This window comes from Castor canadensis, chromosome 5 (genome assembly GCF_047511655.1).
Source record: "Castor canadensis chromosome 5, mCasCan1.hap1v2, whole genome shotgun sequence".
Lineage (NCBI taxonomy): Eukaryota > Metazoa > Chordata > Mammalia > Rodentia > Castoridae > Castor > Castor canadensis.
In genome coordinates, this window is record NC_133390.1 from 150,738,518 (window position 1) to 150,756,009 (window position 17,492).

Consider the following 17,492-nt stretch of genomic DNA (forward strand, 5'->3'; position numbering starts at 1 on the left):
GGCCCAAGAACTAATCACCTGAGGAACCAACTAGTTAAGAGCTGAGGAGATGAAGAACCAGTAAAGACTGAGAAGGAGCAGTGAGTGAAATAAGAATCTAGAAGAAGTATGGTGGCCTGGAAACCAGCAAGTCAAGTGTGTCAGAGGGAAAAGTGATCAGCTGCATCAAATGTAGTTGGCAATACTGGATTCAGAAATAATGGAGGTCACTGGTAAACTTCATGTAATGAATGACCTCAAATGGGTTGGAGTATCAGGTGTGGTGGCACACACCTGTAATCCCAGCACTTGGAAGGCAGTCTCATGGCAAGAGGATTGAGACTTCAAGGGCCAGCCTGGGCTATATGTGAGATCCTGTCTCAAAAGTAAAACAAACACACTCAGTTGGGCTAGAATCTGGATTAAGGCATCACAAAGACAAACTGAAGTAGTAAAGCCCAACATGAGGATCCCTTGTTGAGCCTTGCTGAATTTCTTCTAAACTATCATTCAAATCCTAAAAAAAATTGATGAGATGGGTTTAAGTACAGTAAAACTATTAATTCTAAAGTAACAGCTTCAGACAGCTGTTACGAAAAGTCCTGTGCGATCAAACGATGCCATTTACTTTCTTTTTACTTCCAAAAACTAGACTATTTTGAGCTAAGTTAACAACGATGCAAAGTATCTACTGTGCAGCTATGTTATGAACAATGGGAACAAGGCAGTCAGTAAGATACCCAAATCCTACCTTATAAGAACCTTACTATAAAGCTTCAAAACAGGTTTTAAGGGCTAAGTGTGTAGCTCAGGTGATAGTGCCTGCCAAGCAAGTGCAAAAACCCTAGTACTGCCAAAAACAAAACAAAACAAAAACACACAGGTTTTTAAACAAATTATCACAAATGTGATGGATGGTATGAAATAGAAGTGTATGGAGCTATACATATTCCAGTTATTTAATTCTTACAAATGACTGTATCTGCTATAAGATTCTGAAAATGAATGGCATTAAGTACTAATTTCAATTGTGTAGTATAGATAAAAATAATAGTACTATATTTCCAATTATTTCTGACAGTCACTGTCAGTTCATTAGTTTGACAGTGCTGTCCAAATGCCTCTTGAGCCAAATGTAAAGAAATTAATTGGGGGGAAAAAAGGTTAAGCTGGGTGTGGTAGTACCTGATTGTAATTCCAGCACTTCAGAGGCTGTGGCAAAAGGACTGAGAGCTCGAGGCTGTCTCAAGTAAACAAACCAGTAAGTACTATTCCCTTTCAACACTCACCTTGATCACCAAGTACCAAGGCACCAGCTTCCAAAGCAAAATCACCAGAGGAACTGTCTTTTGAAAGCGTTACAGTCAGACCAGAAGTGGTCGTGGTGTTACCGCAGACATACACACCACGTGGTGCAACACTACATGTTGCCTAAAGAAAAAAAAGTTTGAAAGCATCATTCAGAGTAACGGAAATAAGCGCTAATAATCAATTGCTCACAAAGGTTAGCTACAGGCCTCTTAAGATTTTCACTGTATTACCATTATCACCACCAAAGAGGAAGAAATTATCATATTCTAATTCACTCATATAGAAACCAAGACCTACAAAGGGTGAAAAATTAACACAGCTATGAAGGCAGGAAGCTATATGATTCAATCAAACCTAGGCAGTCTGACTCTGGTGTTTGTGGACATATGAACACTGAACACATTTCCATTGTATGCTTCACTTGCAAGTTCAAATAGCAAATCCTGAGTACTAATTTTAATTTTGAAAGTTCCAGCACTTCTTTAAACTTCACCTCTGAGCACACAAGTCATGGCAGATCAGAAAAGTAAATACCACAAAGACTTGAAAGCATACATCTCTGGAGTCAGGCAGACCATTTAAATCCCGGTTCTACCACATTTCAACTATGTGGTACTTGGATCTCACTAAGGCTCAACTTCCTTATATCTTACCCTAGTATTGCCCTGAGGAATAAATGAAATTGTGTATGCAAAGAACTTAAGCTAGTACCCGGAGCATGGTAAGTGTCCAGTGCAAAACCATTGTGTTTGGCTGTGCACTGCTCTGCACCAGGGGATGGTGTTCATGTTGTTTTGTCAGTGCTGTGCTCTGGACTTGTGTAGTGCACATCCCAAGTAAACATATGACGCTGGCTCAATAAACCTATGGTGCTGGTTACTATAAACTTGCAACTCCTTACTTGTTAGTCCTTTTGAAAAATCTTAAAATAATCTGAGACTGGGATAGTTTACTAAATGGTAAGAGGAAAATGAGATTAAAAATGTAAACAGCTCATACCTGTGTTAGCCTAGTTTTTAAAAACCTGGCTTACTTGCAATCTCCTCCACTGTTTACAATGTTTAACTTCCATCAATATCACACCTTTTATTTTTAAATCGAGCCAAGGGTTTTCAAATCACTATTCCAGAAGAAAGGGAAAGAAAAGAAGGAAGGGAGGAAAGGGAGGGAAGGGAAGGGAGGGAAGGGAGGAAGGGAAGAAAAGAAGGAAGGAAAGAAGGAAGGAAGGAAGGAAGGAAGGAAGGAAGGAAGGAAGGAAAGAAGGAAGGAAGGAAGGAAGGAAGGAAGGAAGGAAGGAAGGAAGGAAGGAAGGAAGGAAGGAAGGAAGGAAGGAGATAAAAAATATTCTGGGGGGGAAGGGATAAAGAAGAATAAATAAATTCAACTATGATATATTATAAGAACTGTAAATGTCACAATGTGCCCCCCAGTACAACAATAATATGAAAAAAGTATTTTGGAACCATTTATCTGCCTCAAGGCACTTCCTAAAAAAAAAAAAAGATGTACTAAAGAAAATGGAGATTTTATATACTATAAGCAACATGTATAAATCTAATTTTAAGATTTATTTGTATATATATTCAGACACTGTAAGGATTTCAGCATAGTGCCTATACTACACTAATTCAAAAGTCACACACACACACATATATACACACACACACACAAATATACTACAAAAAGCAGAGAAGAAAGCTATAACAATTCAGATTCCCATTCTGCACCTCTCCTGAATATTCTAACTATCCTGCTTTTACTTTTGTGTGAACTTTGTTTCACCTACAACTGGGCACTCTTATGCATCAGTTGTCAGGCTGTTGCAAGGGCTCAGAACACTTTTTTTTTTTCCTTTTAAATTGGCTCAGCTAACCAAAAGAAACCAAACATGGATGCAATATTTTAATGGAACTAAAATGACTGGTGTAACATTCAACCAATAACTCACACATAAAGGACAGTTGGATGGTAATGTAATGACAAGGTCAAAGCAGTCTCAGTCCTGGCTACACACCAGAATCAACTGCAGAGTATTACATGTATACAGACATTGGATCCTAACTGGGAGGCTCTTAATTTGGTTGTCTTTGGGTTAGCCACAGTATTTTCAAAAAGTTCCAAAGGTGACTTTGATATACAACCAGGGTTCTCAACCCATGGACAAAGACTCAGTAGTCACAGGACTACAACTCACCAAGGGGCCATGAAGCCCTTGGTCTGTTCACATTTTCCATACTATGTTGGGAGGAGGGGGTTCATGGGCATTCTTAGAAAGGACATTGTGGCTGGTTTACCAGGTATCACTCTGAGGATACCATAAGCATTCCAATAAGCACAACTTCTGGAGCCAGAAGTGGTGGAAACACCACTGGGCTGTTTGGCTAAGGCAGAATCTTCCTGGTGACCAACAACTGACTGATCCAAGAAGTTGCTTAATTTTGGATTCAAAGAGAAACAGTGGAGAGGTATACAGATCCCTTATGTTTATCATGTTTATTGATCCCATGATTACTGGACTTATTCTTAAGCCCAATACAGTGCTTACACACTTGTGGGAAGAGAATGAATGCCATGCCTTACTTCCTTATCTATTCCTTAGCTACTGTGTTCACAGCTGAGGTCACAGCACAATAAAAACTAGAAAGTATTGTTATGTATGTACAGCCTGTGTGACACGAAACTGGCTCAATTTGAGAACAGGGTCAGACACTGTACATTACTCACACAAACTCCAACTCAATTATACCACTAGATAAACTAGGTTCTATGGAATACTAGACTCCATGCTTTGAGAAAATTCGCTTACCAATTATTCATATGTTATATAAGCAAAAGGTCAAATATTAAATAACTGATCTTCTACCTGTAGCATCTGACTCTTTCCCAAGCCCGGATCTCCAACGACCAGGATGTGTGGATCTCCTCGAATTGGAATTCTGTTTTTGTCATCTGCATATTTCTGGCTACCTCCAAAGAGTGCTAATGCCAAACCTGCTTTAACAAGCTCAAATGTGAAAAAGGTAAAAATATGATTACTAGCAAAAGAGGTATTCTTTCTTATATATTTACAACATTGATTTGTTTGGGGATTGTGTGTGTACATGTGCTGGGGATCAAACCCAGGATACCTTAGCCAGGAGAGTCAAACATTCTACCACTGAGCTACATCCCCAGTTAAGATTTTTTTGTTGTTGTTGTTCCTTCCTATTATTGCTTATACTCTCTCTTCAACAAAATTAGAGATAAAGGCAAAATAGTTTCTGCTGGGTATTGAGGCAGTGGGGGGTAAGGGAGGGGACGGAGTGGGTGGTAAGGGAGGGGGTGGGGGCAGGGGGGAAAAATGACCGAAGCCTTGTATGCACATATGAATAATAAAACAATAAAAAATAAATAAATAAAAGAAAATGTAAAAAACAAATTATTTATACAAAATATAAACAGATACACATATAATCCTATGATATACAGTTTTGGTTGGGGTTTCAAAAAAAAAAAGATTTTTTTTTTAAACATGATTGAATTTTAACGTTTTTAATAATAAAAATCTAAAACCAAAGTCAGGTATGGTGGTACATGCCTATAATTTCAGCATTTAATAGACAGTGTCAGGGTCAGCCTGGACTACACAGCAAGACCCTATCTCAAAAGACAAAACAAAAAAGTCTAGAAACAAACTTCTATATCATAAGTGATTAAAAAGCAAAAATTTGAAACATATAAAAATCAGAGAAGTGTCTCAGAAATTACTAAGTAAAATCCTATTTTTCAAGGCATCAATCCATTCCACAAAATGGATTTCTACTTGCTGGTTTCCATTTTAATTTAGTGTCCAGTCACTCTAAAAGAAACCCATTCCTTATACTGTAACTAGCAGGCAGCTTTTTCTTATAAAAGGTGCTGTACTTTGTCTCCCACATCATCAAACTTATTAATAAATAAAGACTCAGTAAAATATGAATAACTGGCCCACAAAAATTAGCTATTTTAAGGTATTAATGTTGCCATACTTTTTTAATTGAAGATAAAAGTAAAATACTTACTTCATGACCAAAAATGACAGGGCAAAGGGAGCTGAAAGACAGAATACAACTTATAAATTCTAATTTATACTTTGATCCAAAGATTAACTTTACAAATTTGCTTAGCATGCTTTATTTAGCATCAAAAAAGACAAAAATGTTTAAATCCCCTCAACTCAAGGAATTTTACTCTTACAGTAAATTTATAAAACTTCTTAGTTAATCTATAAAGGGGAAAATGCTTTAAAAACTGTGCCTGCAAAAGGGAGAACAGGATATCTGCAAGGAATCTTTATTAAAGTAACCAAAAATACTATTGATCTTCTGAGAGAATCAGCCTTTAAAATTCACTATAATCATGGTCTTCCACTTTAGGTTATAGGCTTATATTGTACTTTATATAAAAAGACATTGTTAGACTTATATAGTCAAGTCACTAAAAGGAGACTAAGAAGTAAACTCAGTATGAGATATATTAGGATGGGATAATCTTTTCAGTTTAATTCTGAAAGGGTCAGATTAAATAAAAATATGAATATAAAGTATATTTACATTTATCCATTTATAAACAAGGAACAAGCCAAAATGGATGGGGTGGTAGAGATATAATCAGGAGTAAAATGTGAATGTTTATTCCTGTTTAATATATGTAAACACAGAAAAGACTGGTGTCCCGCCCATATCCCCATGGCATTCACTGTTCAGCATACTTCAGTCTCATCACTGCTGGATTCCTACCAAGCACCTGCACCTGTTTGCCAAAGTGCTTTTAATGGCCATAGAAGCCTCATCATTAGGCAGGATGGGCAGGTCAGAAGTGCTGGAGCGCTTCATTTCCTGGGAGTAGCCTCAAATGCAGGCCCTGAGGAGAAGGAATCCTGGGGCTAGTTTTACAGAGTAGTGTTCCAGGGGCCTCAGGAGAATTATGTCCTGGCTACTAGTGGTAACCTGTTCATTAAGGCTGACTGTCATCCCTTCTCTGAATTATTTCTCCCTTCCTCTACCAACATTTCTGGGATCACCTCCCAAATAAATGATGTTTAACCAAATCACCGCTTCCAAAGGAATTGTGTCAGACTGCCCCACTAAAAACTACTTGCCAAAAAAAAAAAAAAAAGGAAGCTGGCCTAGTTTGCCAAGCTACAGATTAATAATGGAAGACTATGAAAATTCTAGTTTTGATGCTGAATTCACAAACATGGGGTGGGGGAGAAAACCAAGTTTTCCATGCTAATTTATCTTCTATGACCATGGCTAAAGAAGGACCACTAAAAATGTCTTAATTTATAATCAAAGAGGGGTTTGCATCCTCAACCATGCTCTAGGATGGTAGCTTCTTAGACACCTGCCCAGCATACAATCCCACCCTAAATTAGAGTACTCTCTCCCCCAGGGAAGGTGTGGATAACTATTTAGAGGGATGTCTCTGAGGGATTAAAAGCACAGAATCTTGGAGCAACTCAATAATTTCCTCAGTTGGCATACAAAAGCAGAAAGAAAAGTCTCAAATTCTCCTGGATCCCAAAGCCTAGGTAAAAAGGAAAGCATTACAAGATCAATTTTTCTGATGCAAGGCATTTCAAAATCTTCTCAGTTCTTTACCTCACCCTAGGCATATCTATTATTCAGTCTTTTGTTTCTTCCTATTTCTTCAAATTATCCAAAAAATTATCAGATAAGGATCTAATGGCATGGGGGTGTTAATTCTGATGAATATATTATAAAATCCTACTTAATCTTCAGAATAACCTTCTGAAGTAGGTTGAGTAACACGCTTTTTGTGTGAGATATTAAATATTCTTTATTATTTAGAGGTCAAAAACTTTTTCCTATAAGGAGGCATAGTACAAATAGCGATGAGTGACATATTTATGAATAATGTTTTCTGTTGCTGAAGAGGAAGATAGCCTTAAAACAGGGTTGTAAAACATGGTAAACTGTCAATTAAAAGCTGTAACCTCAAACAGAGCTGTAAAACATGAGGAATTGCCCATTAGAGCCATGCAAAAGTTCAGGATCCAGGTGAAGGGCACCATGCAGAGATAAGCACCCATTCCTGCATTCCTTTGTCTCCACTTGTAAATAAACTTTCCAAAGCAGGACTCCCCTGCTGTTCTTATCTAAACTTTAGGTCTCTAATCCACTACTAGCCCTACTTTATGGGAGAGCACATTCCTTGTTGCCTGATACCCCGCACTGCCTTTTAAATATCCTGTGAATCCTTTGTTCAGGGCTCAGACACAGGTACATGTCTGGGCCCACTAGCGTAAAATTAAAATCTGAGTTCTCTACTCCGAGTGTCGCTTGGTTTCTCCTCTCACTATACTGCCACAACATTACAACTACTCAACTCCTGCCACAACAGTACAAAAAGCAACTATGCTTTTATAGAGAATGAGTATGGCGCAATGTTTCAATAAAACTTTTTATTTATGGACACTGAGACCTGGGTTTCATATAATTTCATGTCATGAAATATTCTTTTGATTTTTTTCAAATATTAAAAAATTTAAAAACCATTCTTGGATTGGAGGTATGGCTGAAGTGGTAGAGCATCTGCTATGTAAGTGTGAAACCCTGAGTTCAAACCCCAGTTCCACCAAAACAAAAAAAAAAACATTCTTAGTTCAAGTCATACCAGAATGGGTGGTAAGTTAGATTTGACCCATGGACTTGTTTGTTGATCATTCTGACTAGGTTTTGTTACTTAACGCCAAGACATGCAGATATGTGGCAAAACTTCAGAGAACTTGATACATACTTGACAATGAGTTTAAACAGGTTTTCTTCAGCTTGAATCTCTTGGATGGCATAAAGGTCTTTAAGTGAGAACTCCATCAATGTTCCGTGCTTACATCCATCCTCCAATTTTGTTTTCTGTCCTTTGCTATTGCTAACAGAATTTGCTTCAATGTATAAAAGGAACATGCACTTGTCATTCTTATTTCGAGAACCTGTAAATTAAAAGTTTTAAGTGTAACAATCAGTATTTTAATTTTCCCTACAATAACTCAACTAGAATGTTAAAGTCACAGTGAGCTACAAATAAACCTTTTATTTCTATTTTATTTTGATTTTGATGAAACTGGGGTTTGAACTCAAGGCCTTATGCTTGCAAAGTAGGTGCTCTACTACCTGAACCACACCACCAGTCCATTTTGCTCTTATTATTTTGGAGATGGGGTCTCAAGAAGTATTTGCCCAAACTGGCCTCAAGCTATGATCATCCTGATCTCATCATCCCAAGTAGCTAGGATTATAGGCATGAGCATCAGCCTCAGGCTAAACCTTTGTTTTAAAGGGAAAGTTCCATCTTACATAATGAACAAGGTATTCCCTAAATTGAGATTCAAAAGTATCGTATAAAGAGAAAAGGTGAATGCTCACAGATCGTTATTGAAAGACAATCATGAGGAAATAATTATTCCATACCTTCTTCAGCATTTGAGACTTTAACAATTCCAGTAATAGTCACTGTGTCTCCTGGGACACAGCTATCCACAAGGTCATGAACAAGCTCACATTCTATTGTTCGTGGAATCCGACCTGCTTCTCTCTGAGCATCGGACATAAGCTCCTGGATTCTAAGAAGTTGAACGATTTTCAGTTAAAATACATATTTTCAGTTGTTTCTTTGACTATTAATTATTCAGGGTCTACATGGGGTTGAGCTAAATAAAGGGCAGATTCATTTTTAAAAAGTTCAATGGTGCATCTAAAATTACTTCAGCAGTTTCTAATTCAAGATGGTAAAAAGAACACATGTATTTACCTAGCCTCCCTCAGGGATTCCCAAAATAAGAGTCACTAAGTGTGAAGAGAGATTTGGAGGCATGCAGGTGTCATCAGCAAATGAAGTATTAGTGACATTTTTGAAAACAGCAAATGGGAAAAGTACTCATGGATAAAACAAAATGAAGTCCAGAATACACACAAGCAAAAATTACAAGGGTACAAGGAGAAGTGGCAGCCAGTGTACTCAGTCTAAGAAGCTCCCAATTTTCAGGAGGCAGGAATAGAGAGTAAAAAGAAAACAAGATAATCAACTAAAAGGCAACAGCTGTTTAGATTTTTTTGGAAGGCAAATGAATAGCCAGATAGAGAAAGAATGAGCACTATTGTATGGAAGTGGAGCTATTCCCTCTACAGCTGAGACTCAAAGAGAGGCTATCAGGGCTCCAGAATAAAGTCTCCTCATTCTGACACATGAGGAGCCCAAATCAATTCAAAAACACATTTTTAATAGTAAAAACTCCTACTCTCTTATTCATTGGTAAGGACTTAGGAGGAAAAACTCCTATCTACAAAATAGGAAAGGAATCCTACCCCATCTAATCCAAATAATTCTCAGCAAACTTTGCAGAGTGAAACAGCAATAATTCAGGGAAAACATTTAAAACAAAGAACTGTGTAAAAGTTTTGAGAAAATGTTGCCATTGTAAACAAAAGCTCCTATGAGAAAGGAACTATGAGAAAACAAATTTGGAATCAGAAAGTTAAAAATATGTATATAAAAATCAAAGTTTATAGGAACGACAGAAAAGGCAAAAAAAAAAAATTAGAAAACAGCATAAAGAAAATGAAAGGGTGAGGCAAACACAAACAAGTAATGCTTGGCATACATCTGTCAGGAAGCTCCAAAAGAGAAAAGTCATGTATTATGCAGTTGACAACTCTAGGACAAAAGGATCCATCTGTGTCAAGGAGGGGGAAGACATCACTGGATATAACCTCACCATTTCAGAACACCAGAGCTAGAGATCACAAAGAGAGGGAAAGACCAGTTCCCTCAAAGGAATGAGAATCAGACCTGTCATCAACAGCAGGAAAGATTTTAACAAAATAGACTTCAGTAGCCAGGCAAACTCTTACCCCCATTAAGAAGCAAAGACATTTCCAGATATGCTAAGGACCCAGAACATTTTACCTCCTGTGAACATTTTCTGAAAATTTACTTGGTAATTCATCTAGAAAAAACAAATTTAGAATCTTCAAAACTAGAAGACAAAGCCCAGGTAAATAGAAGGCCTAATTCCAACAGTGCATTGAAGAGAGCCCCAGGGTAAAGCAGGGCTGCAGGTCTAGAGAACAAGTGGCCCAGATTCAAGTAGAGCACAGGAAGATGCATTTTTTGGTTTTGTTTGTTTGCTTGTTTGTTTTAAATAAAAGCCGGATTCCATGCATTCAATAGTATATTTACATTCTGAATATGTCTCCTGAGAGGTTATGAGTTGGGCCAGAGATGGGGCCTATCTTTGCTCTGACTTCCAGTTTCTCCACATGATCTCTCCCTCTGGCATGCTTCCTGCCACTGTGGTGCTATCTGCTGCTAGTTAGTGATGTAGTCAAGGGGGCCTTTGCCAGAATCCTCATTACAATGTTGGAATTACAGCCTCTAAAACTGTAAGCTAAATAAATCTCTTTTTTTTTTATAAGCTCCAGCTTCAGGTATTTCACTATAGTAAAGAAAAATAGGTTACTACAGAATGGAAAATCATGGTGAAATGATGAAGACATACAATAGGAAAAAAACATCATTTAGAAACCTCAGGGACTGGAGGTGTGGCTCAGTGGTACAGTGCCTGCTTTGCAAGTACTAAGCCCTGAGTTCAAACCCTAGTCCCACCAAAAAAAAAAAAAAAAAAAAAGTTACCTGTAAAATAAATAATAATTTTAACTAAAATTAGGGATTGGGGGTATGGCTCAAGTGGTAGAGTGCCTGGCTAGCAAGTACAAGCCCTGAGTTCAAATCCCAGTACCACCAAAAAACAAATAAACAAAAAACCCAAACTAGAAACCTCAGGAAAAATAAAGTGCTAAACAACAAAGTTACAGTCCACACACAAAGCACATTAAAATAGGATAATGCTGAACAACCAGTGGAGTATATCATCATTTGACCGATGCTTGGATCATTTTAATTTAAGTGACAAAAACAACAAAACCAAACAAGCCATAAATTATAGCTCCATTTCTTGAAATTTGATTCCCTTTACTTAGTTCCCTGCTAAACAACATTTACATTATCATAAAATACAATATTGGCCAGCCTTGTAATCCTATCTCTTAGGAGGTAGAGATCAGGAAGATCTTGGTTCAAGGTCAGCCTGGGCAAATAGTTCATGAGACCCTATCTTGAAAATACCAGACATAAAACAGGGCTGGTGGAGTGGCTCAAGTGGTAGAGCGCTTGCCTAACAAGTGTGAGGCCCCGAGTTCAAACGTCTGAGTTCAAAAAAAGAAAATACTATTTGTTGTTTTTGTTAGACATAATCTATAAAAGAGAAGAAACTGTGGTTTGAAAACAGAAAATATACCTTGACAATTTAAAGTAACATTGGAACTCAGAAAGTCTAGAAGTAGACGACATGAAAGCAAACACAGCATCTCTAATGTTCTCTATTTACATAGAGAGGATGAATTTAGTAAAGCAAGGAAAAAAAAGAGACGAAGAATGTTATCCAAAATTATGTTATAAGGTAGCAGGAAGTGGCAGGGAATGTGACTTTCTATAATAATTGAAATTCTTTTTCTTGGTGGTCTTGGGTTTGAACTCAGGGCCTCAAGCTTGCTAGGCAGGTGCTCTACTACCTGACCCACTCTGCCAGCCTAATAATTGAGTTTTTAAAAACATTTATTTATTTTTATTGGTCTCTTTTATCATAGAGCTTTTACTTGTCCAGGAAAAATTTATTTTCTTTTTTTTATTCTCCTTTTATTTTATCATTTTTACATTTACTTACATGGGTATACATTGTGCCACCTCCCCACCACCCCCTTTTTAACACATTTAAATGTTACATTAAACATTTTCATTTATTTAAATAATTAATATAAATGTGATTGTTGAACATTAAAATACTAACTTTGAAATATTCCTTATACATCTCCCATGCGCTACAGGAAATAGCCAGGCACCTGCATCTATCATCTGCATGACCTCAAACCTTGCTCCATGGTTAACCACTGCCTTTCACTCTCAATACATATTCAAAAACTAGCAGAGTTAAATGAAAAGTCTTAGAATGACACATGTCCAGATGACTGTGCTGTAAAACATTAGATAACCATCTGATGACCATCTAATGTTCTTTTCTTATTAAAAGAACATGTATTTTTCTTTTTCTTTTTTTGCAGGGGGTGTGGTTTTCTGAGATAGGGTCTTGCTATATAACTCAGGCAGGCCTTAAACTTGTGATCCTCCTGCTCCAACCTCAAGAGTGCTGAGATTAGAGGTGTGCACCACCACACTTGGCAAGAACATATACTTCTATGTGTCCCTTTAGAAAAATTTTAAAACACAAGATAAACAGAAGGAAGAAAATAACAATGGCTCTCACCTCCCAGACAGTAAAAAAATGATATGTTTTTATATTTCTTACCAGTAATTTAAAAAAGATTTTTCAGAACATAAAGCCAAGATTATACATTCCTATGACCTGCTTTATCACTGAATACATTTTATACATATTTTGGTTGTTACTTAAAAATATTCTCCTACACCACCACTTTTAATGGTCATTCAATAATCTACTTTTACCATGCTCCTTATAATTTTCTTCAGATGCTTTAGGCTGTTCCCAATTTTTTACCAGCACTATGAAAACATATTTTCTGTAAACTACTTCTGGACATATGACTGTTTTCTTTAGATGAACTTCTAAGAACAGAGACTGCTGGAACTGTGAAGCTTTAACATTCTAAGGCCACCATCTTAATCCAACAAGAGTTTCAAGGCATTAGTTGAGAAACAACAACTCAATTCCTATGGGCATGCCAAGCTGTCTCAGAAAGTAGAAACTAAATTTACCATATAAATGGCAAAAAGAAGAATTTTCTTCTAAGGCAAAGTCACTTATCTATAGAAGAAATTACTAGTATCATTGATAAAGTTTTGCTGTAACTCACTTAGAATATGAGCAATACCTTACTTTTAAAGATTCAAGAAAAGGACTTATTTTTATTTATTTACTTTTTCTTTTGTGTGATGCTAGGGATGAACCTATGGGCCCTGTGCATGCTAAGCAAGCATTCTACCACTGAATAACATTTCCTGCCCAAGAAAAGGATTTAAATAGCCTGTTTTCAATTGTCTACCATTAAGTATGATTTCCCAATATCAGAAGATCATCATTCAAATCTAATTAAAATACTTACGCCTATTTTCTTATCTGCTATTTTTATCTAAAAACAAAGAGATTTTGATCAAATAGTTAAATTGCCCTGGGTCTTCTCTGCGTTCATCCAACTGTGAACCCTGTAGAACTCTGATGCCTTCATCTCCTATTAGGCTGTACCACTCACAGGGCACACAATCACATTCAAGAGTCTTAGCACCTCCTCTTTTATAAAGCCAGGTGCTTGTAAAGAGCTCAGCATATTACACAATACTTATTATATATGTTGGTCTTGGTTTTTAACAGGGCAGAAGTGGGTGGACAGGGCACAGTAGAAAGCTACTTTTCCCTAGGTTCTTAGTTTTTATGGACCAGGCTTCCTAGAGAGCACTCTGACTTCAAAACTACCTGTCAGTAGCTGGGTGTAGTGGAACATCCCTATAATTCCAGTACTTAAGAGGCTGAGGCAAGATGATATTGAGTTTGAGGACATCCTGGGCCACACAGGCCCTGTATATACAAAAAAAAAAAATTATTTTGTATTAAGGGATAAATTATGGGCCTATGCCCAGAAAAAAAAAAAATGGAATAAATTAGTGGATGAAAAATACAGAGTGAAAACTACCTGACTTGGAAAAAAAAATTTTAAAAAACTTAAAGCCTATAGTAAATAGTATAAAATGCCTAGTGGACAGTGAGGAAATGAAATTAAATAGATCCACTTTGAAGGGATTCTTCATCTCAAAACTTCAATATTATTTCTATCACAACTCATCATGGAATGAATTATAGCTTTGTTTATGGCCTACATTCAGTTCAATGAATCACATAATTGATATATAAAATGGGCTATTTCTCAGTAGTGATAGTATGAAGCATCCTTCCTGGAATATGATAGAGAATAAATTTCAAAAAGGTTAATTATTTCAACACATAAAATCCTTACCAAATAAACTTTTACTATGTATTTTATCATTGTTTACAGTATAACATAGTAAAATTATAGAATTTACACAGCAGTATAAGAGACCCCAAAACCTGCCTTTTATTTAACAATTTGACTGCTTACTTGATGGACTGCCAGTCCATTGTAACTGTGAGAGGAGAGCTGCGAAGAGGAGCAAATGACTTCCCATGACATTCAGGCACAGGACACTGCAAAAGAGTAATTCACATTCAGATTTTGATCTACTGTAATCATATCTCAGGAAAATTCAAGTTACAATACTTCATTAAAGTACAAACACTAAGAGCTATAATGACTCTTTACTTCCTTCTACAACGGTTTGATACCACGAGGTTTTGAGGACCTTTTCTAGCTGGTCCCTCTCCAATTGTGTCTGCTGTGGGCACACAAGTCTCCTTGCCCACCTCTCACACTATGCACTTGTTTCTTCCTCTGTACTAATGCAGCCTCCCACTCTTTGGGCTCTTTGATCCCTCTCCTACAGTCCCAGATACTCAGCCCCAATCTTCTCCCATTCAAAAGGCGTTTTCTAGGCCTTCTTTAATCTCCCACTCCCATTCAGTCTCCTTTTGTACTGTTTTTATGGTGTATTTACTGTACCACACAAACAGTCCTCAACATGTAAGCAAATTGTGTTCAACTTTCATACATCAGTTGTTTGGACCTCAAGATGCATTTGTAAACCCAGACATTGTGGCAGAATGTACTTTCCAATTGTACTGCAACAATATTCCCCTCAAACTTTTCTAGAACTCTTCCCTCAATCAAGAGATGGAGTCTAATTCCCTCTCCTAAAATCTGGGTAGACTTGTGACTCACTCTGTAATCAAGAAACTGTGACAGAAGTCATAATGCATGACTTTCAATGCTAGCTTACAAAAGGCAAAGCCATTTCTGCCTATCAACTGGACCTCCTAGTCTTGGAGCCATCAGCAACCATATGAGCAAAGTGGTATCAATTACATTATTCTCTGCACTTTTTTTATAGTTTTAAAATCTACAGTTAAAAAAAAGTCAGTATAGAGAAAAAGAACAAAACATGTCATTTCCTAATGGTAGAAGGAATAAGCAAAAGAAAACTTGATGTGTGTTATCTATTAAGTAAAAGGAAAATAAATATGAATGGAAAAGATGCACAGTAACTTAGGATAGTAATAGACTCTGGAAATGCTATAAGCAAAGGGTTAAAAAGAGAAAGTGATGCTCTATAAAAACACAATGGAGCTGAAAAATGTAAATTCTGGCTGGCAGGTAGAGGAATGTTTATTTACTTCTGTATTTGCTGTACCCTGAAGTATTTCATAACTTAAAAAAATAAAGAGAAGCTCTGTGTTCAGAACATTGGAAATTGTTCTCTGTGAATTGATTAGCCTTCATTACCAAGATAAATAAAGAGGCAGTTAAAGAATATATCACCTTTGTGGGAAGACTATATTTTCCATCTGGAAGAGAAAAACTCTGAACCTCTCCACATGCAGCACAAAGAAAAGCCATCTTGGTGCAAAGAGGCTTTATGTTACTAACTCGAACCACTGTCCCTCTAAGAGCAATGTATTTTCCATAGTAATTTGCTCGGACATTCTTGAGTTGTGTCAAGGGCTCATAGTTGTACACCCTAAAAATAAAACAGGAACATATTTGTGAATTTACAATGAACAGGAAGTTAAGGATGTCTGTATTTTTACATGTTTCTTTTAGGAGCAACTATGGAATTGTACCTTTACGTATAAGAAATTTTACAAGAAATAAATTATTCTTTCTTTTTGAACTCAGGGCCTACACCTTGAGCCACTCCACCAGCCCTTTTTTGTGTTGGGTATTTTCAAGAATGTCTCGCAAGCTATTTGCCTGGGCTGGCTTCAAACTGTGATCCTTCTGATCTCTGCCTCCTGAGTAGCTAGGATTATAGGCATGCTAAGAATTAAATTATTCTCAAAAATAAAAAATGTTGAATCTTCCCTTTTCTTAAAGCATAGGCCACTATCTAGGGAAAAGGGAGTGGTTAAAAAAAATGTCAACAGAACCACTGGGTTCTAAATTCTTTTCAAAGAACTGATAGGAAATTTTTCCTATCTCCTACAAATTTTGGAAAAAAAATAAAACCCTGATGATTTTCTTATTTACTTCAATGAATCTGAAATCTTAAAATACAACAAAGATGAATTCAAGAAAAATAATTTCACTTATTCTTTTGTATCCAGCAGAAAACTAATAAGGTAACAAAGTATATGTCACTCTGTGTATTACAAGGAGTATTAAATTTATACATCAGTCTTGGTAAGTACTCATCTGCAACAGTGTTTACAAAAATTTTTATGCTGGGAAATCAATTTATTTGAGCAGAAAATGTTGATTTCTATCATTTTCTCTTGGAATGACTTTCAGTGGATTCACTTTGGTATGATTATTACCAAAGAACTCATACCATTTTTATTGATTTCCTTGTTTCTATAAAATTAAGTTCTCATCCTTCAATTCCCCTTCTAAATAATATCAGCAAGAGCTGGGTGCCTATGGCTCATGCCTGTAATCTTAGCTACTTGGGAGACAGAGATCAGTAGGATCGTGGTTCAAAGCCAGCTTGAGCGAATAGTTCATGAGACGGTATCCCGAAAAAACCCAACACAAAAAGAGCTGGTGGAATGGTTTAAGTGGTAGAGCACTTGCCTATCAACAGTTTAAACCCCAGCTCTGCAAAATAAACAAACAAATAAATAAATAAGTAAATAAAACCAGCAAGTTTCTCACCTTGCATAAATGTGCGGCACATTTACCATTGTTTCTCCATCACTAGACAATCCTTCTTGGGCTTGTAATTCAGCTGCATGCCTTTCGAGGTCCTTAGTCAGTATCTAAACAGGACAGACACTCAAAAGTTGAAAATAAAATATTCTCATTAAGCAGAACTCTTTTATAAAGAATCTAAAGTTTATTAATACAAACAGTTTAAAACAAAACACAAAATAAACAAGTCTAATAGCCTTTCAAAAGTCTGATATTTAATTATGACTATTTATTTTACAGTGGATTATTTGACTTGGGACTTTAGTGTCCCCTGCACTGGAAAATTCCAACATTCCTATCTGCTACATTTTGTCC

At 36.6% G+C, this 17,492-nt stretch overlaps 1 protein-coding gene across 6 annotated transcripts in view; it reads right to left on the minus strand.

Annotated features, from left to right (window-relative positions):
- The window catches only part of Mcm8 (minichromosome maintenance 8 homologous recombination repair factor), a 36,779-nt gene that overhangs the window by 12,910 nt on the left and 6,377 nt on the right, over positions 1 to 17,492 (minus strand). For 5 of the 6 annotated variants that reach the window (XM_074074374.1, XM_074074375.1, XM_020166838.2 and 2 more), the window contains 8 exons: positions 17,142 to 17,245; positions 15,810 to 16,008; positions 14,496 to 14,581; positions 8,742 to 8,893; positions 8,071 to 8,263; positions 5,331 to 5,361; positions 4,154 to 4,294; positions 1,269 to 1,410 (listed from right to left, as the gene is read on the minus strand). In XM_074074374.1, the coding sequence (XP_073930475.1) occupies positions 1,269 to 1,410; positions 4,154 to 4,294; positions 5,331 to 5,361; positions 8,071 to 8,263; positions 8,742 to 8,893; positions 14,496 to 14,581; positions 15,810 to 16,008; positions 17,142 to 17,245 (1,048 nt within the window). Of the gene's footprint in view, positions 1 to 1,268; positions 1,411 to 4,153; positions 4,295 to 5,330; positions 5,362 to 8,070; positions 8,264 to 8,741; positions 8,894 to 14,495; positions 14,582 to 15,809; positions 16,009 to 17,141; positions 17,262 to 17,492 lie in introns of all 6 variants that reach the window. The other variant, XM_020166839.2, reaches the window with a different exon arrangement.